Raw genomic sequence first — 22,585 nt, 5'->3', positions numbered from 1 at the left:
GGTCTGCAGGGCCTGAGGCTCACCACATCCCTTTAAACAAAATTTGTATTTATTATCATTAAGAGAGCGAGTGGGGAGGGGCAAAGAGACGGGGAAGAGAATTCGAAGCGGGCTCTGCGCTGACAGCACTGAGCCGGACGTGGGGCTTGAACCCACCAACCGTGTGATCATGACCTGAGCCAAAATCAGACGCTAACAGGCTGAGCCACCCAGGCGCCCCCACACCCCTTTAAAAGGGGAGGATTTTTGCGGCAAACGGTCGGCCTCCTCTGACTGAGCCCTCTGTGTCTGCCCGCCTCAAAGGCAGGGTCACGGGAGGCTCGGCCGGGTTGAGCTCCCTCCGCGGTCCGGCAGCGAGTGCTGACAGCTGACCCGGCCCCACCGAGGCGCAGCTCAGCTGGGGGCCCCAGACTTTGCAACTGGGCATCTCCCCCTGAGAGCCTGTTTGCCACGTGGCTTGACTCGTGCTCTGCCTGCGGGGGAGGAAGTCAAGGTAATCACGTGGAGATGTCACTGAGTCCGCAATCCTGAACCCGCGTGATAACCTTGTGAACCTTGCTTGTTGAGTAAATAAAGCTGATGCTGTGCAAGGATCCAGCTCGTGTGTGCGCCTTGCGTGGGCTCGTCACAGATAGGCTCCGTGTCCCATGCTTTGGTTCACCTGCAGGCCGCGAGTGAGCACATTTAAGGTAGGCTGGGCCACCCCAGTAGGTTGAGGGTATTGCATGCATTTTTGGCTTAGGATCTTTTCCCTTTACGAGGGGTTTGTTGGGATGTAACCTCACGGTAAGTCAGGGAAAGCCTGTATCTTCCTCGTATGTGTGTGGTGCACGTAGCATGTCTTTGCAGCAGCGCCCCTTGTGGCCGCCCTGCGTCACTGCAGGCTCTGGCAGGCCCGGAGCGCGGAGTGGGGGGCGGGGGGGGAGGGGCAGAGACTTGCCGGCCCCAGCCCGCTGGGGGTCTCAGGCAGAGCAAGAGCCACACAGGTAGACCTGAGCACGCGTGCGGACGTGCACGTATTCACACGCACCTGCGTCCTGCCTCTGCGCACGGAGAGGTCCTGGGACAATGACAAATACATAGTATATACGGAGACAGGGAGGCAGACAGGTCAAGTGGCAACAGCTGTGGAAACGGAGCCGAGGAGCGTTTGTGATGTTCCTGCTAAGGTTCTGTAACTTGGAAATGGTCTCAGTATGGACAGACCTGCGCTGCCCTTCCTCAGGGCCCCCACCCTCACACGTGGGATTTGCAAACAGGAACACTAAGACTGGAAAAGTGACCCCCTTTACAGAGGGCTCAAGGTGGCCCAGACCGGGGGTGGCATCTTTCCCCTGCTGGCCCCAAGGCTGGCCTGTGACCGCCGTCCCCACCCGAGAGCAGCCCACGCAACACCTCTGGCCTGGCCTGGCCGTGTGAGGTGCCAGACTCCCAGCTGGAGAGACTGGGGGTGGGGGGACCCCAGCAGCTGGCCTGGGCTTGGAAGAAGCCCCGTCACCAGTTAACACCTTCCAGTGACCCTCTCGGTGCCCTGGGGATCGATGCCAGCTGAGCCGGAGCCCTGGCCACACACCTGACTTGATGCAGGGCAATCGCTCAGACACCAGCTGTGCTGTGCGTCACCCGGTGCTAAGAACCAGCGTGTGTCACCAGCTCTCATCTGCACAGAAGACATGAAGGGTCCCCCTCTTCATGCAATTCCAACAACAGTGTCGTTGTCAGCAGACTTAGCAATCATAAAGGCTATCGCTTATCACTTCTGTTCTAAACCCAAAGGCAACATTTTCACTTTGAATTGCTGACCCTCATGAGTGGCAAACCCCGCAGATGTGTGCGGGTGTTGAAATCTTGAGAAGTGGCTCCCTGGGGCCCCAGTGTCCCTGTCACATGAGGAGCCGGTCCCCTTCGGGCCTGACCGGCCAGACCCTCCCCCAGCTCACTGGCTTCCTCCCCCAGAAGCCCAAGATGCCCCCACAGGCCCAGGCTTCCTCCTCGTGCCCTCCCAGAAGGGTCTAGCACAGGACAGGTGACCAGGAGTGGGGTCCCTACATCCTGTCTCCCAAGAGCCAACTTCAGTGTCCAGGGGCCCCGTGTCCCTGGAGATCTCCAACCATTGCCCTCAGAGTGGATGTTCCTCATTAGCACCGCCAGCTCAGCCCCAGATGGCTGAGGGTCAGTGGCCGGGGGGAGGTCCTGTTGTGGTGAGCTTGACCTGGCACGGGCCTGGGTCAGGTGAGCCTGGGGCCTGGGTCTGGTGACCTGGGACCTGGGTCAGGTGACCCTGGGGTCTCCTTCAGCTGAGCCTGGGGCCCGGATCCGGTGAGCCTGGGCCTGGGGCCTGGGTTGGGTCAGCTGGGGCTGACGTGGGGTGACGCTGGCCCCAGTGCAGGCCTCCCCCCCGACCCCTCCCAGCCTGGGCGCCCAGCACAGCCCCCAGGAGCTGGGCTTCAGGCTCCTGCACACGCCAGTCTCTGCCGCCCCCATGTGGCCGTCAGCAGCATTGCATGCGCGCTGCCAGCAAGAGGCTGTTCCCAGGCCTGGGGCAGCAGCTGGTGGGGGCACAGAACAGGGGACAGGAAGCAGGGAGCAGGGGGAACGGGGTAGGGCCAAGGGGGCGTAGATCAGAAGGCAAGGGGCAGGGGCACGCCCAGCACCACCTGGGAGTTGTGTTTGGGTTCCATCGGGGGTCCACGGCTGGCCCCACACCCTTTTCCTGGAGGTGCCACCCTGGGGGAGGGGGAGGGGGGGGGGGTCTGCGCCTGCACCTCACGGTCAGGTGTGCACACGGCAGGTGTGAAGCGGTCCTGAGGGCTCCCGGCCCCGCCCAGCCTGAGGGGCGAGGCCTGAGGGCTGGTGCTCAGCCCCCTGGTGGGTGGGGGTGCTGCCTCCATCCCCGCAGCTGGGGGGACGTCCCCCGTAGGCCCCTCTGCCCCACAACGTGGCCTCCCAGGCTCCATTGGCCATGCCCGTGCCACGACCAGGTGCAGCAGGCTCCTGGCAGGCGGTGGTCGCCAGGTGTCCCCGCAGAGAACATGTGGCAGCACTAGCCCTGTGGCCGCTGCCCCCGTCGACCAGTGCCGCCACCGCGGCCACACCGTGGAGCTCGCGCGCCCCCTGGTGGCCACCCCGCGCCACCGCACGTGCCCCCCACCGGGAGGGTTTCCAGGACCAGGGAGGGAGAGAGGTCACAGGGCCATCACCGCCCACGCCCCTCAGGGCCACCTACGGGAACCAGGGCAAACTGCGACATTTCACACCACACGAGGTGCGTCCGGAGCCAGGAAAATGGTCCCGAAGGAAGCCGTGCGGACCAAGCAGCAGAGGATCTAGGCCAGCAACAGCGAGGACAGGGGCCCGGGCCGGACAGCACGGCACTGAGCAAACCCTGGGCGCGCCCAGGAGGGACAGTCACGTGGCAGCCGGGCTAACTGGCCGGGAGGGGGCGAGGGTCGCGGCAGTGGATTCACCCCGTTGTACACGTGCCCTGGGCCCCAGGCCCAGCCGGGAGCTCCCTTGGCCAGAGCTGGACGCACCACCGAGCGCTGCTTCGGTCACGCCGGGTCATAACCCAGGGTGTGCGAGTGCCCTGCGCCCACACTGACGGAGGTGAATCTGGAACCAAAAGTAACCGAGGGGGAGACAAACCTCCGGTGCGGAGAATCCAGCTACTGTTTGTGGGCGGCCGCCCTGCCGGGGTGTGGGACCGGGTGTGCGGGCTGGGAGGAGGGGCACCCTCCAGCAGACAGCGGGACCCGGCGGAGAGCCCCCTTGGGGAGGGGGGGGGGGTCCTGGCAAACACAGGTGGCCAGACAACCAAATCAGCACGCACAGGAAACCGCCATCTGGTCAGAACCTAGTGTGATGGGAAAACACACAAATCCAGGGAGGCGACGTCCCACAAAATACCTGGGCACATGTCTTCCAGTCACCGTGGCCGCCAGCAACAAGGAGCATCTGAGAAACTGTCACAACCAGAGGAGCCCAAGTGATGACAGATATGATGTGGGCCCTGGACGGGGTCCTGGAACGGGGAGCAAATGACCCTGCTAGAAATAAGGAAATGGGAGTAAGGGCCATTACTGACAATCTGTCAATTCCTGTCCGTGAATGTGACGCAGGATGCTAGCGGCAGGGGCGCCTCGTGTGGGGCTCTTTGCCATTTCCCGATGCGTGAATCCAAGTCAGGTAAACCGCGTCCTCTCTGCGTCCTGTCACGGCCATGGCGGCCACACTGGCCTCCTGTGGGCTCCTGCTTCCTGGCGGGTTTTCCCGGCATCCGGCCTGCCTCCTCCCTCCCGTGTCCATCCGGCACAGCCTCCCTATGTCGTTTCTTCCATTGTCATGTTTTCACGCCCCGTGTTTCCACCTCGTCCCATCCGGCACTGCTCAGGCCATCCCTCGCCCTCGGCGACACCACCACACTTACCCCTGTCCTTGGCGTCCGGCTGGGCCAACACTCCCGCCCAGACCCCACGTGCCTTTGGGCGCCATCCATCCTGAGGTGGCCATGACTCACGCCCCCGAGCAATCCAGTCCCCGCGTCTCAGGACGTGGACTGAGCTAGGGCGCAGGAGTGCACACGGTCACCTGGAGAGGGCCCCGCCACCCCGGAGCCGGCCGACTGCACCTCTGGTCAGCCCACCGTTTCCAGAAACTCTGCCCAGCTGGCTTCGGCTGGGCAAAGACCCAGGACTGGCAGGGCCCTGCCGCTCCCACCAGGACCCACCAGGAGAGGGTCAGGACAGTGGTGAGGATGCCCTCTGCCTTCCCAGGCGGCCCGCACACACAGTGAACTGCGTCCCTGCGTGCAGACTTCCTGCAGCATGGACACGGGGGGCAGGACCGGAAGGCCCTTGAGCCAGGCTACAGTCCCTGAGCGGTCACTCCACTACCACGCCCCAAACTGTGTATGTGTCACCTGCGTCCGTCGTATTACACACGTCCTGGCACATCGCTTTTCACCGTGAAATTGAGATAGGCCAGTATTAGACCCGCTAAGCGCTGACATCATGACACACGGAGCGTAAATGAACTGTGGCCGGGCCAGCCCCAATCGAGCCACCAGTCAGACACCTGCCTCATGTGCCTGCACCCAAACCCTCCACCTTGGACACGCTCCGCCCCATGGCTCCGCCCCAGGCTACAGCTACGTGGCTCCGCTTTGCAGAGCGTGGCTGCCACACCGCCAGGGACACGGCAGGCTGACTAATGCCATGTCCTGGGCCAGGGCTCCGGCTCAGGGATGATGGCATCAAGTTCACGGGGAACTGAGCTCAGGGGCTCGGTCTGCGATGAGGAGGGTCAGGCAGAACGAGGTTGTGTGGCTGTGACAAGCACCCCCAAAACTGGGAGGCGGAAGCAACAAAGGTGTACTCCTGCCCTTGTGTCCGATGTGGGCCCACAGGGTCAGCTCGTGGCCACTCAGGGGCCAGGATGAGGATGTCCCCTTCCTTAGCTGACCCCCAAGCCCACAGCATCGCCGGTCACCACGAGACGGCCGATGGCTTACGCTTCAGCCCAGATGTGACACACAAGCCACTCTGTCCTCAGCCCATCGGCCGGGGCCTCTCTGAAGCCCAGCCCTGCAGGCGGGGGTGGGCGACCACCCCCACCCCTACCAGACCAGAGTCAAGGTCTCACCGGCAGGTGCACCTGTGCAGGCCTCCAGGTGCGCGGTGGTCTCCCTGGCCAGCCTGGCAGAGGTGAAGCTCGGGCGCCCTCTGGTGGCCATCGTGGGCCATTGCATGTCCTGCCAGCCGCGCCCCAGCCAGGTGGGACTCCGGGGTAGGTGTGAACTTTGTGGGCAGTCCCCCCTCCCAGAAAAAGGCCCTCCCCTCCCCCAGTCACCCTGCCCCCGCAAAAGTCACCTGGTAGGGAGGCCGACCCTGACAGCCCCACCGCCCTGCTCTCCCCTGCATCGGGCTGACCACCTGCACAATACCTGTCTCCCCACAGGTGCAGAGCCTCACCCGGAAGTGACGTCACAACCTCAACACCCAGAAAGAACCCGGGTTGGGGAATGCGCATGCGTGCGTGCGGCTCACCGACGTGGACCCTGCGGTAGGTCCGGGCAGGATCTGAGCGGTCAGGGCAGAGGGGCTGGGCTTCCTGTGCACAGCCCCCTGGGAGAGGGGTCCTCTGCAGTGGCCCCTGGCTGCTCAGCCTGTCACACGGCAAAGAGAGACTCTTCGGAGGAGGCGTTTCCTGGGGCAAAGCCTCCCCCCCAGCTCTCTCCGCTGCCCTCACCCATCCCGATCTCCCTACGCCGGCCTCCCACCATTCGCGATGCCTTCATCCATATTTCATTAAAAGTCATAAATACTCTTTTCCTCATAAATTTTTCAGTGAAGGCTTGCAATGTCCATTCACGTCCAATCTCACTGATCCAAGGCTTCTGTCGCTGCGAGTTTTCTTTCCTGGCCATGGTGGCTGTCACGTGCAACTTTCCTTCGCGGAAACCTCGCAGAACCGAATTTTGAGAAGGGCGTTTGTTTTGGCTTTTCCCTGCCGAGGTTGGCGGAAGCAAACGCTACCACGGGCCGTCTTACCCTCCGCCGGTTATCATTTCACACATGATATTCTTTCTCTGTTTAATAAAAGGTTCAACGTTTGTTTTTTGAGACTCCCAGCGAAACGGAAAGGGTCGAACGTGTGTTATGGGTGTTCTGTCCCCAACCCCACGAAAACACAAGTACTGGCCAGACGGCAAAGGCTGCGTTCAGCGAGCCCCGGGGGCGCCTCCGGTGGTCGCACAAGGAGCGGTGCCGGGGGCGGTGGAGCGAGACCCGAACCCCGGCCCAGGGGCGCGGAACCAGCACACTAAGCCGACTGGTGGGGATGGGGGAGGAGGCGGGGCCGACAAGAGCTTGGGATCTGCAGGCAGAGGCGGGGTGGTCCAGGTAAAAGCCCACGTCTGAGGCAGCCACACCGCTTTGGCCAGAAAGGTCACATGATCAGCGGGGCCCGGCTTTGGGGCATTTTGTGTTCCAGCCTTGTGAGGACAGAGCCGGGGAGCAGGCCGATTCCATAACGGCCATGAGGCGTCACCGGGGATGCAGGCCGCAAGGCCTGAGCACACGGCCCACAAACCCTCCTGAGTCAATCCAAACACGACTCAGCTGTGGGCGACCAGAAACACTTGCCACGTGGGCTGGAACAGGAGGGAGGTGCACACTTGAGGAAAGCGGGTCAGGGCGTGGGGCTGCGCGAGGGCTGGGCCCCATCCTCAGCACAGCCAGCCGGTGGCTGTACCACCACGCACCCCGACGGAGAAGCCTCAGAAATGGGGTGTTTATTCAGGAGCCGGGCGTCGAGCTAAAATCACAGTGAGGGCTGGTGGCCTTGCAGAGAAGCACGCAGAACCTTCTGCAGAAGGCTCTGGGCCCTGGGAGAGGGCGCGGGGCCCCAGGCACGGGACAAAGTGGGAACCGAAATGCGCCACGCTACTTAATAAATTTCATCAGGCAATTCACAGGAAAAGAGCTGAACTTTGCATCTTTAAAGTAAACCAAAAATCTAAACAATTGGTTGTGGGGAGTGGGACCCAACAGGAACTAAAGTGGCTACGAGCCTTGGTGTGCCAGACGGGAGGGTTGGGACACCGACTAACCGTAAACCTGGTTGGGAAACCTTGCCGTTAAGTGTGTGAGAGAGACAGCTGAGTGGTGTGGGGTCTGTCCACACAGCAGAATCCTGCTCAGCCTTTAAAAGGAAATCCTGGTTCCTGCTACTGCGTGGATGAAGCTTGAGGACACTGCCCTGAGTGACAGAGGCCAGTCTCAGAGGGACACACACCACACGATCCACTCACGCGAGGTCCCGAGAGGGGTCACATCCATAGAGGCAGAAAGTAGATGGGGGTCCCCGGGGGTCAGTGTTCAGAGGACCAAGCTTCACCCTGGGGGGATGGAAAAGTCCTGGTGGTGGACGGTGGTGGCGATCACTCAGCTGTGTAAAACCGTGAGGCCTCCAAGTTGTTCCCTAAAAACGGTTACGATGTAAGTTTTATGTTAACGTATACTTTCCCACAACAGAAAAATCAATGAATAAAATCTGTCATCCTCAAAAAAACTCTGGCAGATTGCAAAAGAATTTTTTGACTCTAGTTTGCAAACCAGCAGAGGACAAAAAGGACAACGGAAAAAGGACGGAGCCCGTGGATGGGAGGGGGGACCAGAGAAAAAGACGACAAATCTAACGAGACTGTAGGAGGAGGTCCGTCCGGACAGACCAGGATTCACAATCAATGCACACGATCACGCTTGCCTTTTCAAACGCAGATCCCCACGCGGACTAACAGTGAAGCGCGCGTGGGGACCAGACCGCGGAGGGCGCGTCTCTGTCAGCTCGGCCGCTGTAACAAACACCACAGCCTGGGGCTTCCTCCTGGTCCTGGATGCTGGAGGCCCGAGATCGGGGCACCACACGGCGGGTTCCCAGCTTGTGGGCGGCGGTTTCTCACTGCGTCCCTACGGGGTGGACAGCGGGAGCCCTGCCGTCCTCCTCGGGGGCGCTGACCCCTCGCGGGGACCGCGCGGCCCCATCTGACTCCAGCCGCCCGCTAAAGGCTTCGCCTCTGAACCCCATCACACTGGGGGCTGGGGCTCCGGCGTCCGGCTTCTGGGGGACACACACAGCCCACCCAGAGCGGAACGTCTGAGGGGAAGGGGGGAACACACGTGCGCTTGGGGGAAAGTCCAGGAGGCGGAAGCGGAAGCAGGGTGCGAAGCTGGCCAGCCATAAACTCACGCCGGAGCAACGGGACCACGGAGACCAAACCCGTGGCCGACTCACAGGAACCTGAATCTTTCGCGAAAATGTGCACGGGTACGACAAACACGGTCACGCAAGCGCTTTCAACAAAACCGAGACCTGTGTCGATGGCTTTCAGACCTCACACGTCTGCTCGATTCCCAGACCAGACGCCACAGCTCACGGGCCCAACAAAGGGACAGAAGCCAAAGTCCACTGCTGGACACAGCACGGTGCGTTCGAGGATATCGCAGGCAGAGTCCACAAACCCGCGGAGAAAAGCGGGGCTCACGTATGAAGTCTCGACTCGGACGGAGATTTTCCATCAGCGGCCCTGGACGCCGGGATCCCAAGTATGGACGCACGGCCCGGGCTGCGGCCCACAGGCGCTCGCGCTCGCCGGGGTCGCTTGACATAGGCCTCTTGGAAGACCACTTGGCATCACCCTGTGAAGGTTAACGGCCCCTCCCCTGCATCCTGGCAGTTTTACCGCTAAACACGCTGCCCAAGAAAACCTGCCCACGGAGGAGGGCTGTGCACAGGTACCGTCGCCAGCGATGCTCACGCAGCCAAAGTCCGGGAAGATCCTCAGATCCTTCGATGGGGCCGGAGTGGACCAGAGGAAGACGTTCACACGGCGGGATGAACCCACACACAAGGCAACACGGGCGAATCTTAGTACAATACGGAGAGAAGAAACAAGCCACAGGAGCGCCTTCAGAGCACGAGACCCTTTCTGAAGCTAGAAGCCGACATGTCAGGGCTGCGTGGACGGGAAGAAGCCCCCGGCCTCAGGGGACGCTGTCCCGGGTGCACGAGGCCTCGCTCCACCTGGTTGTTATCGGGACTCGAAGCGGGGGTGGGGGTGGGGGTGGGGGTGGGGAGGCAGACCTGCCGGAACTTCTCCCGCCAAGGACGCAAACAGGACAAAGGTTTTGGAGGAAAAGACTAAAAACTCTACTTGAATTCCAAGGTGCTGGTCTTTCCGAGACCTCCCTCCAAGAGGCAAAATTTCACGGGGACACCCGGGCGCCTCGGTGGACCCACGTGTCCAGGTCCGGGTTCGGGACAGCGGGGTGCAAGCCGGGTGCCTCAGCCCAGCTTCCGAGAGCCATGCAGACATCCCACCGGTGTCCCCTTTCAAGGTGAACTCGCACGGAGGAGCGTGTCCTTGACAGGCTGGGGCAGACCAGCAGCCTGGACAGCCTGCCAGACTCACATTCGAGAGCAGCATGAGGGTCCACGCCACCCAGCCACCATCATCGTGGGGACACAGATGAGTGCACAGTCAGAGACGCTGGCACATCGTCCCGTGACTGACAGACCCGCCAGAGGGGATGGGGTCCATCCCACACTGACCACTGGGCCGGGGAGGGCACGGGTGACCCCAAAGGAAATCTGGTTCTTGTCGCCATGCAGGGGCCTCACAACCCAGTGGGCATCCTCCCCTTCCCGTGCCACGACTGCCGACCCTGGCATCCTCCCCCAACACCTGTGAGCTTTACTGCCCTGATGGGGCCATGGGACATGACGATGGCACGTCGGACATTCCCCCTGGGTGTCCGTCAGGGTGTCTCCAGAGGAGACAGGCACCAAGCCGGTGGACAGACCGAAGCGGGCGCCCCCCCCACCCCCACCCCCACCCAGCATGGGCCTGGAAGGACTGGAAGGCTCGCCCGTCTTCTGCCCTCAGACAGACGTGGGCGCTCTTGGTTCCCGGACCTTTGGGCTTGGCCTGAATGGAGCCCCGGGCTGCCCTGGGCCACACCCTGCGGACACGGAGGGTGGGGCTCCCCAGGCCCCAGGTCCTCGGCACACATCTCTTTCTGTGCCTGTCTGTCTGTCCTACTGGCTCTGTTTCCCTCCAGACAAAAGGAATCTGATCCTGTGACGTGTTTGGTGTCATGAAAATGAGTGGGTGTAATTTGGCTAAATTGAGTTCCTGTTATTATGAGGCTATTTTGCTGCAGAAAACGTGAGTGTGCTTTGGGCTGAAAGATTTAGGGTCAGAAGTTCAAATGCTTTGTCTTTCCGAGTCTGCATCTGGTCGGTGTCTGAGCTCCCCACAGGCAGGAGAAGGTGGGCTGACCCCGGTGCCCCAGGGGAGGAAGGGGTCCCCGGCTCTCGGGTACAGGAGGGTGGGCGGGGGCCCGGCCAGGGCTGGCCCTGAGCTGAGGGACACCACACGCCTTCCCAACGGCTCAGGAGCGGCCTGAGTCTTGCCATCGGGACCACCCGGGAAGGGTGTGGTTCGCAGGACGCTGCAGACCAGGAAGGCGAGTGGCCCAGAGGGTTTCACCGTATATTTCTGTTCGGGGACATGGATGTGCGCCAGGGTTCTCAGCAGCGGGACTGATGATAATTGCGGCGTCGACCCCGCCAAAGGCGTTGTGCGCAGACGGCTTCTGAGGGGAGCTGGGCCCACGCGGCAATGCCTCGGATGCCCCGGCGGACTCGTGGGTCACGCCAAAGGGGGGGCGCCCACCAGCTGTGTGTGCCGCACCCGCCCGCCCTCCCCATCTTCCCCACGGGCTTGCGGGCAGAGGAACCAGGCGGCATGCGGGAGCTCCCACCGTGTCTCAGACCCAGGGTGCAAAGCCCCGACCCGACCAGGCACGGTCCCCCACGCCCCGCGGCCAGCCATCAGTAGAGGGGCCGTCGCGGAGCCAGATCTGGACCGCAGGGCCCGGGCGTGCCCGTGCCGAGGACTTCAGAGAAACGTTTTCCTGCCAATAGGAGGGGCCCCAGGCCTTCTCTCCCTGCACTTGGATGCTGTGGACCCTTGGGACCACGCAGGGAGACAGCGCCAACACTCCACGATGGCAGATACAGAAGGACGGAGCCTCGTCCTACACGATGTAGCCAACCTGGCAGGGCTTGCCTCAGACCCCGTGCACGGTGACAGACGTCCTCGAGGCCCACCTAGAAACAAGCTAACACTGAGCTCTTCGGAGGAGGTGACCAGGCTGGGGCCTTCTTAGAACAGGACTTCAGGCACCTGATTTCCCGGGTGACGGCACAGCTAGGACACCGTGCCAGCTGGGGACCTCACAGGTGTCCAGACCCGAGGCACACGGTAGGCGTGGGTCAGCACCTCACATCCTGGCGGGGCCAGCTTCCCAGGCATCTGGAAACGGGGGTCTCTCTGGCCAGGACGGCCCAAGTTGGGAGAAGGGCACTCCCGACTCTGGGGTTTGACACAAGTCACCGTCCAGCTGTTATCGTATCAGGGGTTTCTCCTACAACCCCCAACTGAATTTCCTGTGGGCAGAGAATGGAGGAGAACGCGGCGTCTGACCTGGCCTGGGAGGAAGGGGTGCAGGAGGGGCATGGCTCCCGGAGACACCCCTTCTCTGGACCTGGCTGCAGGGGTCCTCCACGGCCCCCCCTCCCCTCCCCTCCCCCTCCAGCTGCCCTCCCCCCCGGGAGCCGGGCCCTCTTCACTCTCTTCCCACCATGCATGAGCTGTCCGGCCCAGCCACCGGCCACAGTCTGTGGATGCTGACGTTGTCAAGTCCCCGGTGGCCTCCCAGGTGGCCCATGGGCATCTCAGTCCACCCCATGCCCCCCAGCCCTGTGGGCTGCCCCTGCCCTGTTGGCCTAGTGCCCACCACACTGGTCCCAGGCCGCTCCACCAACTGTGAGGAAGGCCTCCCTGCTCCGCCCAGGCCCAAGCCCTCCCTGCTCCTCCCCCAGAGCCTGGCGGCCCCACAAGTCCACACCCCCCCCCCACCCCGACACACACACACAGGGACGGTGTCTGCCTGGGCTCAGCATCGGGGCCCACACGGAGCCACAGCAGACGCTGCATCGGGACCTGCGAGCTCTGAGGGAGCAGAGGACAAGGGGCCAGTGGCTGCCTCCTCTGCATCTGGCCATCACAGGCCACCTCAGGAACCAGAGAAAGGGCAGGCTGGAATGTCGCTGGGTCTGCATCTTGTTGCCAAGGAAGACGCCAGAGGACGGACACCCCAGGCCACGAGCCCACCTGACGCCCCGGCTCCCAGCCCGGCTGCAGCCGAGGCCGAGCAGTCAGGAAAGCAGTGGGTGCCAGCCACAGGCCTCACCACAGGTCCCACATCTGTCCAGATGCCCTCACAGACATAGGAAGGGCACGTGGGCCATTAAACCAAGTCAGGACGGTGTGGGGCCAGTGGCCTCGGCACTAAATGGTCTGGGGAGGCCAACTGAGGCCGAGGTGGTGCTGCGTGGACTGCTTCCCACCTCTGACACCGGATGTAGGGGCCTCACAGCAAAGCCGACCCCACAGAATGATCCCCATCACTGTCCCCCCGACCCGAGGGCCAGCAGGGGTTCCTCTGAGAACAGGCTCTGAGGATAAGAGGTGACGCAGGTGGGAACCCAGTGCAGGTGGTGGAGAGAGGCCGGGGGAACCTGCAGCCTGTCAGAACCCCTCTCCTGCACAGCCTTCGCGCTGTCCCTACCTGGTTCCACAGGAGGCACCGAGGACACACCCAAGACACCAGTGGGGACGGGATGGGCCAACACTGCCTGGGGTGGGGGGAGCACCTGGCCCTCAGCCTCACCTGCCGCCCCCACCCCAGACCACACCCCCCCAAGACTGCACGCACACCCCGCCCCACCTGCGGGCTGTGCCCCTCGCGGCCCCTCGAGCCCTCCACACCCGGCCCGTGGCCTTTCTGGGACAGCTCCCCCTGCAGCGCCCCCCCTCCCCTCCCTGCTCTACTCCAACACAGGAGGAGAGAGCCTCCCCCTGCTCCACACCTGGGCTCCCCCGGCTCAGAGAGAGGCTGCCAAGGCTGTGCAGGGGGAGGGGGTGTGGAAGTGGCCATTCTGGGAGCCGAGGGCAGGGCTGTAGTCAGGGTGTGATGGCATCTGGGGACACTGGTCCCCAAGGCCGGCTGACTGGGAAGCATTCAACTCCAAAAGCCAGACCCCAGGCAACCGCAGGCTGGGGGAGAGGAGAGATGGGGAGGGGCCCGGTGGTCGGCCAGCCCCGCCTGAACTGCGGTTGGCAGGAAGGGGGCACAGAGAGGTCCCTGCTCTGCACCGCCAGCTCAGGGCCCTTCTGGGAGCTGTTGGTTACAGACCGGGACAGTGGACCTTGTCATCAGGCAGCACAGGTGAAACGCACTGAGCACGAGTCTGGCCCGCCACATGGCTCCGCGATGAGGACTGGCCGGCCAGACGTGCCGCCCCCTAACACAGTCCCTGTAGCCACAGCCAGGCGTCCTCCAACAGCCTCGTCAGCAGCCCCGTGTGGCCCAAGGCAAAGGGTTCCCTCCCCTCCTTGGCCCGTGGGTGCCCAGGGCCACCTCACAAGCGCATGGCACCGGGCAGAGGCCAGGTGAGAGGCCACCCGCGGATGGTGTCGTGTGCTCTCAAGTGACAGGTCAGGCAGCCTCAAGCGTCCTCTTTGCCCCACCAGGGAGCCATGCTGCTTGGGCCCGGCTGCTGGGGGCTCCATGGGTGTCTGTCCCCACCGGGCCCAGGGCAGGTGGGGCCAGGCTCCATGCTCCTGGCCTCAGGCTCCAGTGTCCACCTGATCCCATATCCTGCCCCTCCACCCCCCCTCCACCCCCTCACCCCACCTCCACCCCTCCACTACCCCTCCACCCCTCCACTACCCCTCCACCCCACCTCACCTCCGACCTCCACCCCACCCTCCACCTCCACCCCTCCATCCCACCTTCACCCCTCCACTCCACCCTCCACCCCACTCTCACCCTCCACCCCACCTCCTACCTCCCACCTCCACTCCTCCACTACCCCTCCACCCCTCCACCCCCCCTCCACCCCTCCACTACCCCTCCACCCCTCCACTACCCCTCCACCCCACCTCACCTCCGACCTCCATCCCACCTCCACTCCTCCACCCCACCCTCCACCTCCACCCCTCCACCTTATCTCCACCCCTCCACTACTCCTCCACCCCACCTCACCTCCGACCTCCACCCCACCCTCCACCTCCACCCCTCCATCCCACCTTCACCCCTCCACTCCACCCTCCACCCCACTCTCACCCTCCACCCCACCTCCTACCTCCCCCCTCCACTCCTCCACTCCACCTCCCACCTTCACCCCTCCACCCCCCCCACCCCACCTCCACCCCTCCACTACCCCTCCACCCCACCTCACCTCCGACCTCCACCCCACCCTCCACCTCCACCCCTCCATCCCACCTCCACCCCTCCACCCCCCCCCACCCCTCCACCCCACCTTTCACCCCCACCTCCCACTCCCGCACTGAGGAGAGAACCAGAGGCTTGGGGGCATCGCAGGGCCTCAGGTATGCAGAGACCTGGGTGAGGTACTCCAGGAAGCACAGAGTTGCAGGCGGGGACAGTGAAGCTGGAGCGGAGAGTGCCTCTGTGACAGCTGGAGGTCCTGACGGTCCACCGCCGGAGGGGGCTCCTCCGGAGGGGGCTGGCCCAGACCCCTCACCTCCCGCCCACACTCACATCCCTCCTCCCACCACGTCCCGCTGTCGGACACTGGACTCAGGAAACAGGGCCGTGCGGCTTTGGATACAAAACTGTAAACGCGAGTCTTTAAAATGACAGAGGCCTCCGTGGCCCCAAACGCTGAGCCAGAGGCCCCCACCAAGGGACCCCGAGGGACCGCACCTCCGCCCACTCTGTCCTCCCTTCCCAGCCGCCCCCCGCCCCCCACCGGCCGGCGCACTGGGCGCTGGGGGCAGGCCGGGCGCGCTGGGGGCCGGCTGGGGCGCTGGGCTGCGAGTCCGCGGTCCGAGGGATTCCTGAGATGAAGAAGCGGCCCGCGGCGCCCCCACCCCCCACCCCCGCCCCGGCCGGGGCACTCGCCAAACCTGGCCCTGGGGGGGGGGGGGGGGAGCCCGCCCCCACCTGGCCCTGGGGGGGGGGGGGGGAGCCCGCCCCCACCCCATCCCATGCAAGCCGCGCGGGGCCCCGTCACGTGCCCAGGGCGTCGCGCGTGGGCGAGGGCCCGTGGGGGCGGCCGGGCGGGCCGTGCAGCGGCGGGGGCGGCGGCACCGAGTTGCGCTGCGGCGGCGGCGGCTGCAGCTCCAGCGCGAGCGCGGGCGGCGGGAAGTCCCGCACCTGGCGGCGGTACTCGAGGAAGGTGCAGGCCTTGGTGGCCAGCGCCACCACGTTCTTGCCCACGAAGATGGCCGAGACGCGACTGTCGCGGAAGAGCGCCATGTTGGCGGCACGCGCCAGCACGGCCACCACGTTGACGGTGGCGAGGCTGAGCACGGGGTAGAGCATCATCTTCTGCGGCGCGATGTGCTCGCCCTGCATGCTGACCTCGCTGAGCGCCACGCACGGCAGCACCAGCAGCAGCATGTAGCAGTAGAAGAAGGTGAGGCCCTCGGCCCACAGCGGCAGCCCGGTGCGCGGCGGCTCCCACAGATTGGCCTGCATGTCCAGCAGGTCCAGCAGGTCCAGCGCCACCCAGAAGAGGCGGCCGCGCAGGTCCTCGCGCTTGCGGAAGGTGCGCACGTACTCCATGCGGTCGAGCGCCACCAGCAGCAGGAACAGGCCGGGCACGCACACCGACAGCAGCAGCGTCAGTGCCTTGCGCGCCACCGGGTCGGCCGCGCCTCGCCGCGCCGCCTTGTAGTTCTGGAAGATGAAGTACAGCTTGATCTCCAGCACGAAGATGTACAGGAACCAGAGGATCATGGCGTAGCCGCGCTTGGCCGTGCGCACCTCGGCGCCCACCCACACGGCCACGTAGCGCAGCACCAGCAGGAAGCACACGTCGCCCACCAGCACGATGATGCACACGCCGATCTTGCGCGGGCCCTGGTTCTGCTCCACCAGGTACGCGTCCATGACCGCCATGCTGCCCATGATCACCAGCGTGGTCAGGCACACGTGGCGCCGGTCCGGGGGCGGCAGCACCATGGTCGGCCGCCGGGGCCCCGGCCTGGGCGCGCGTGGCCCCCACGCGAGGCGGGACGAGGCCCTGCGGCGGCGGAGGCGGCGGCGGCGGCGGCGCTCAGCCCGCGGGCATGGCGCGACAGGACCCGTCCAGCCGCTCTGAGGGCGCCACCGCTGCCGGCCGGCGAGCTCGGAACCTGGGGAAGACCAGAGGAGACGGTGAGGGCGCAGCCCGGGGGACAGCCTCCGCCCTCCCCTCCCCTCCCCTCCCCCCAGCCCCCGGGACGCGCTTCCTGCGCGGGGCGCTGTCCCCGCGCGGGGGCGCCGGGGGGCTTCTGTCGCACGCACGCGCCGGTGCGCTCGCGGGGACCCGGAGCCGGGAGCGGGGCCTCCAGGGGGCGCTGCAGCCCTGCCTGAGACCCGAGACCGGCTTCCCGCGGCCGCCGGGAAGGAAATGGAACGGAAGTGGTTTCTCCCGGCCGCGCGCATCCCCGGGCCCCGGCGGTCTGCCCCTGCTGGGCCCACGCCGTCGGCCCTCCGGCGTCCTCTCGCCCCCGGGCGCTTTGCTGGGCGGGAAGCGGGCCTGCGGCCTCAGCTCTGTGCGCTCTCGGAGCCCCCGAGGCCCGCGGAGGCCCAGGCCCCTTCCCTGGGCGCTGCGCTGGCGCTCCGGGCGTGTTTTCTGGTCCAGGACTGAGGGTCATCCAAGTGCTGAGGATCCCCTCCCACAAGCATCGCCACCCCTACCTCGGCGGACTCGGTGCCCCCACACACCCGTCCACAGGCGGTGGACCAGTCCCTGCCCCGTTTCACCAGGGCTCCCATTGCCTACGGAGGCTCGTGCCAGTGGACGCCTGTCCCGCCAGGTACGCTGCCCTGCTCCCCGCGAAGGGGTGGCCATCTGCCACTCCCCCCCCCCCCCCCCCCCGCACCTTTGGGGCCGTCTCAGGAAGCCCGCCCTGCGCTCTCACCCACAGGGACCTTCTTTGGGCTCTGCAGACCCCTATACTTCTCACACCCTTGGCATCGTCGTGACTGTGCTGGTCAGAGTCCCACACCAGACTGGGTCCCCACACCTGGGCCCGCACCCGTCACCCACTGAAAGTCACTTTGCAGACTTACTTCCACTCACTTCCAGCCAGGCCCCCTCAGCCCGCCTCTCCCCTCCGCAGCACCTCTGGCCCTGGGCTCTGTTTACTGCCCTGTCTAGACAAGGACATAAAATTTAATGTCCCCCGTGCCTGTGAAGCCTGCCCCTAGTGACACCACCGCCCTCAAGACTGAGGAAGGAGGCCCTCCTCCAAATCCACACCCCCACTCCTGACCTCAACACGGCTGCTGTCCCACCCAGGGGTCCCTGCAGCCACACACAGGACCCCCCCCCCCCCCCACTGTGAGCTCAGACACCTCCAGCGAAGGGTTCCTTGGGGGGAGGGGGGTCATAGCACCATGTCCCTACCAAAACAGTGTCTGGAGCCCCTGCTCCCCACCCACACCACACCCTCACCCCATTTTCAGCCACCAGGTGGGCACGCGTGACCCAAGGGGCCTCCTCCCACCCTGCCTCCTCTGGCTCCAGCAGCGGCCTGGGAATGGCCTTCCTCCCAGCCCTTGGCCAGGCCAAATAGCCAGAGAGCCGCTGCACCGCTCACCCCTCCCCATCTACTGCTTGGCTTTCTCGTTCCCTCTCTCAGCCACTCATCAAACCCGGGTTGACGATGCCAGGACAGACCCCATCCCCACGAGAGCTCGCAGGGGGATCCCCCGCCCCCGCCCCAGAAAGCCGGAGCCAGGGCCTGACCACCGCTCCCGCACACCCTGCCCGGCCTCTCCCTGGGGAGCTGGCCCCAGGCCCTCCTGCCCTGGCTCGTCCTGGGCTGGCCCTGCGGTCCCCCGCGTGCCGCCTGCCCGCCCCCTCCCCGAGCCGCCCCTTCGGTGCCCACCGATGGGGGCGGACAGGAAGGGGCCGCCAGCGCCGACCAGACCCAGGCTGCCCCAGACAGGCTGCGTCTCCGCCCTTCTGCCCAAGCCGGGCCCGGCCCTGCAGCGCCGCTGCGCATCCCAGCCCCTGCGCCCGACCCCCCGCTCGCCCCGCTCGCACCCCCCGGCCCCGCGCCTACCCACCGCCGGCCCGCCGAGCCTCCGCGCCGGGCCGAGGCCGCGCTCCCTGCGCCGTGCTCGCTCCCCTCGCGGCTCTCGGCGCGGCCCCCGCCGAGGCCCCGCCCCCGCCCGAGGCCCCGCCCCGCGCGGTGGGGGGTCCCGGCGCCCCGCCCCGCCCCCCCCCCCCCCCCCCCGCAGCACCGGTTGCCACGGCGACAGCCCGGCGCCGCAGCGGTGCCGGCGACCGCTGGCCCCGGGGAGCTGGACACCGCCGGACCCGCGCGCCATCCCCGGGAAGCCCCTGCACCCTGCTTCACCCCACAGCCGGGTCTTCAGTCCCGCTCACGCCCTGAAATCCCGCTGCGGCCCCACCCAGGCCGCCCACCAGGGTGACCCCACTCGCCCTCGACAGGCAGCCCGAGGACCCCGTTCCCTGCCGCGGAGCTGGTCCGGACGCGGGCCCGGGCTGACCACCGGCCCTGTGCAAGCGGCCTGTGGGGACAGTGCGGTGGGTGTCGGTGCCGCGTGCCAAAGAGCCCCGGGTCCCGGATCTCTCCAGCCTTCCTGGCTTCCTTCAGAGGGTGGGAGACAAGAGCAGCCGGTGGCCTTCGTCTTCAGCCGTCCAGGCGCTCGCTCGGGTTTGGAGGCTCAGGCTTCCTTCCTCCAACCCCGGTCACCACTGTGTCCTCACGGAGCCTCCACCGCACACCCCAGGCCGTCTGCCTTAGGGTGGGAGGAGGGGAGCCCACCTAATGCCTGCTCTCCCACATCCCACGTCCCTCCGACAGAGGAGGAGAGGAGCGTCAGAGAGGTGCAGGGGCACCGGCATCCCCCTGATGCAAAGGGGTGAGGCACGACTCACACCAGGTCTGCTTACACTGAGGCCCTGAGCCGTGCTTGGGTCCACACGGGTGATGCGGTCTGTGCAGGAGACTATGGGACTGCCACGCTCCCTCGGCGCCGGGGGCGGGGACGTCTCTGGCCCAAGGGAAGCCAGGACCCTGGGCTGCCCAGGCCACCGACCCACAAGAAGCACAGATGAGGTGCTGTGAGAACTTACTGCGGTGAACCCCTCGGGGTGGCTGCTTGGGAGATACCAGCCCCCACATCTGCTTTCACTGGCAGGAACCTGTGTGGTCAGGACCCCGAAGCTGTCTTTGTACCCAGGGAGGGGCCCCAGACCCCTCGGGGTGGATCCTCTCCCCCAGAGGCCTCCAGAAGCCCCCCTGCCTCAAGGCACAAAAGGCAATACGGAGGGAGGTGGGGAGAAGGCCCAGGGCACACGACCCCCACCGCCTCCGCCCCAGGGAGCACCAGCTGCACCCTGGCAGCCCCAGGAGGCAGAGGAGGGACGGGCTGCGTAGGAAGAGACCAGAAGCACCTCCCTGTGGCCTCCACTGTCGGGAAGGAGCTGCCCCCTCAGCCCCTGCAGCCTCTCCCCTCTGCCCTGCCCACCTCACCCTCACCCTGCCCACCTCGCCCACCTCACCCCTCTGCCCTGCCCACCTCGCCCAAGTGCTCTAAAAGCCCAGTCCTTAGCCTCAAACCTGCAAAGCTGCTCCAGGGCTCCGCACACCTCCTGCCCCACCCCCAGCACCCTGGCGACTCTGCGCTGACCTCGCGGCGCTCCCCCTCCTGGCTCTCCCCTTTGTGTTAACATTGCCTGGGCGCGGAGGCGTGGCCCTCGAGGGTGGGCCCAGAGCGGGTGAGGACGGTTAGGACTAGGACTCCGGGGTGGCACCTCGGCTCTGGCGGCCGCCGGCAACCCCTCCCCTTCCTTGGCTTGTGGACGCACCACTCCCATCCGCCTCGGACATCACGCGGCCTTTCCCTGTGCGTCTGTCTTCTTCTCGTGAAAACATGTGATGTTGGAAAGGCCCACCCAGTGACCTCATCCTAACTTGATGGCATCTGCAAAGGCCTCGTTTCCAAATGAGGTCGCATTTGGACGTTCCAGGGGTCAGGACTTAAACATATCTTTGGGGAGACACAGTTTCACCCGTGATGGACCTTCCCAACTTGCCAGTCTGACTGTGACCCCCTCACGAGGTGTCCCCATGGCCTTGACAAGAGGACCAAGCTCCCGGGCCTGGCTGTAGAGCTGCCCCCAGCCTGGCCCTGCCGGCCCCCCAGCCATATCTCTCAAGACAGCCCCTCACGGCCTTGCCAGGCTTGTTTCCCCCCCCCCCCTCCCCCGGGTACACCATCCCAGAGGCTCCCCTGGCTGGAACACCACTGCCCTGAATCGGGGTGGCATCCCCAACACCGTGCACTTCACTCCAGGCCTGGCCTCCATCCAGCTGTCCTGCCGCACTGCGGTCTGGCCGCCCGCCTTAGCCGCAGCCCCTCGCCACCGGCCATCACGCCATGCAGTCATGAGGATGGGCTCCATGCCCCCCACCTGCCTGGAAGGCTGACGGAGCTGCACCAGATCACAGAGGGACCCTGGGGGGCTCATGGGTGCCTGGGGTCCCTCAGGAGCGAGAGCAACTTCACGTCTCTGACGCCTGTGCCAGGTGAACTGTGTGCTGGTCACAGGCTCCTGGAGGCCCAGAGTGGGTGGGGTCACAGCCCAGGGGGGGCTGCCCATCTCCGGCTCTGAACTCGGCTGCCGGTGACCGGGCAGGCCTCACCTCCCGTGCCCGGCGGAAGCACGTGAAACCCCGCGGGGAGAGCAGCGTCTCCGTTGAAGGCCTCAGTTATCCCACAAGTGATTTTTCAAACACCGCAGGCTGCCAGACTGGACTCCGGGAGCCAGCCAGCAGACACACAGAGTGAACCCCACAGAGACGAACCCCAGACACCCGAGAGACTGGAGGGATCAGGCGTGGTCCGGCACGGGGCCCTGGAAACGATGTGACGGACGAGACGGGGGGAAAGCACCAAACAGAAATTGTAGGGCTGAGAAACACAATAACCGGAATCAAGAGTCAAAGGGAGGGTGAACGGCAGAGTGGACGCACGGGGAAGACCTAAGGACGGGGACGGCAGGAGGAGCTGGGCGTCCTGAAGCATGGAGCCCGGGGCGGGGGCCACCCGGGCAGGAAGGTCTGCTCCGTGCACGGCTGGAAGCCCAGGGCCCCGAGCAAGACACAGCAGCAGTCTGAGGAGTTTCTGTCTCTGCAGAAAGATGTCAAAGCCTGAGTCCAAGTAGCCCAACCAACCGTAGCATCGTCACAATAAACCCCACACCTGTACACACGTCATACAATCTTTGTCTTTGGTGAAAACCGGAGAGAAAATCTGAAAGGCAGTCGGATGGCAGAAGCCTGAGAGTTGCGCGACAGCTGACTTCTCAGCTGCAACAGCACGACCCAGGAGACAATGGGACGGTGACTTTGACCCACCGCAGGAAAGTGCCGGCTGTGGTCGGCAGAGGAATGGCCCCAGAGAGGTCCACGTCCTAATCCCCCAAACCTGTGACCACGTTACGTTAGGCAACTGGGATTTTGCAGGTGTGATGACATTACGGGCCTGGCAGGGGAGGTTGTCCAGGGTCATCGGTGGGTCCGGTGTCATCACAAGGAGGTGGGGGGGGGGGTGGCAGGAGAGTCAGAGAGACACTGTGAGGCCCCAAGCCCGGGCAGGGATGACGGAGGAGGGGCCGTGTGCCCAGGAGTGCCGGCGGCCCCTAGAAGCTGGAGAAGCGGGATGACAGGGCCTCCAGAAGGAGCCGTCCTCGATTTTAGCACACTGAGACCGCCACCTTCCACAGCTGTAAGGTAGTAGACGGGCGTTGCTTGCAGTGCGTGGGGGTGCGTTACAGCAGCAACAGGGAAGGAGTAAGTTGCTGGCCTGAAATCACTCTTTACTCAGACAAACAAGAACTGAGAGAGTTTGGAGCAGGCCTGCAGCAAAAACAGTGTGAAAGTTGCCCTTTAGGCGAAGAA

The 22,585-nt window shown here is 65.0% G+C and overlaps 1 protein-coding gene across 3 annotated transcripts; it reads right to left on the bottom strand.

The window, feature by feature from the left end:
- Positions 1-15,628: 15,628 nt before the first annotated feature.
- Positions 15,629-20,437, bottom strand: TMEM121 (transmembrane protein 121). Of its 3 annotated transcripts, none has more exons than XM_053889930.1 (2): positions 20,243-20,437; positions 15,629-16,795 (listed from the first exon to the last, which is right to left on the bottom strand). In XM_053889930.1, exon 2 carries the CDS (start codon positions 16,620-16,622, stop codon positions 15,666-15,668), a length of 957 nt encoding a protein of 318 aa, XP_053745905.1. In that variant the 5' UTR covers positions 16,623-16,795; positions 20,243-20,437; the 3' UTR covers positions 15,629-15,665. The 3 variants fall into 3 exon arrangements, with proteins under 3 accessions (XP_053745905.1, XP_053745903.1, XP_053745904.1); XM_053889928.1 differs by lacking the exon at positions 20,243-20,437 and adding an exon at positions 18,720-18,825; XM_053889929.1 differs by lacking the exon at positions 20,243-20,437 and adding an exon at positions 18,716-18,814.
- Between the last annotated feature and the right edge of the window lie 2,148 nt (positions 20,438-22,585).

The sequence above is a fragment of the Panthera pardus genome, unplaced genomic scaffold (assembly GCF_024362965.1).
Source record: "Panthera pardus isolate Hobbes unplaced genomic scaffold, ASM2436296v1 HiC_scaffold_24, whole genome shotgun sequence".
In the NCBI taxonomy this organism is placed as follows: Eukaryota; Metazoa; Chordata; class Mammalia; order Carnivora; family Felidae; genus Panthera; species Panthera pardus.
The sequence above is the reverse complement of the archived record's forward strand: the minus strand, read 5'-3'. Positions and strand labels throughout refer to the sequence as shown.

What these genes read in the sequence shown, in the direction of transcription:
- TMEM121 (XM_053889930.1), bottom strand. Translation starts at nt 16,622, where the DNA reads ATGGTGCTGCCGCCCCCGGACCGGCGCCACGTGTGCCTGACCACGCTG.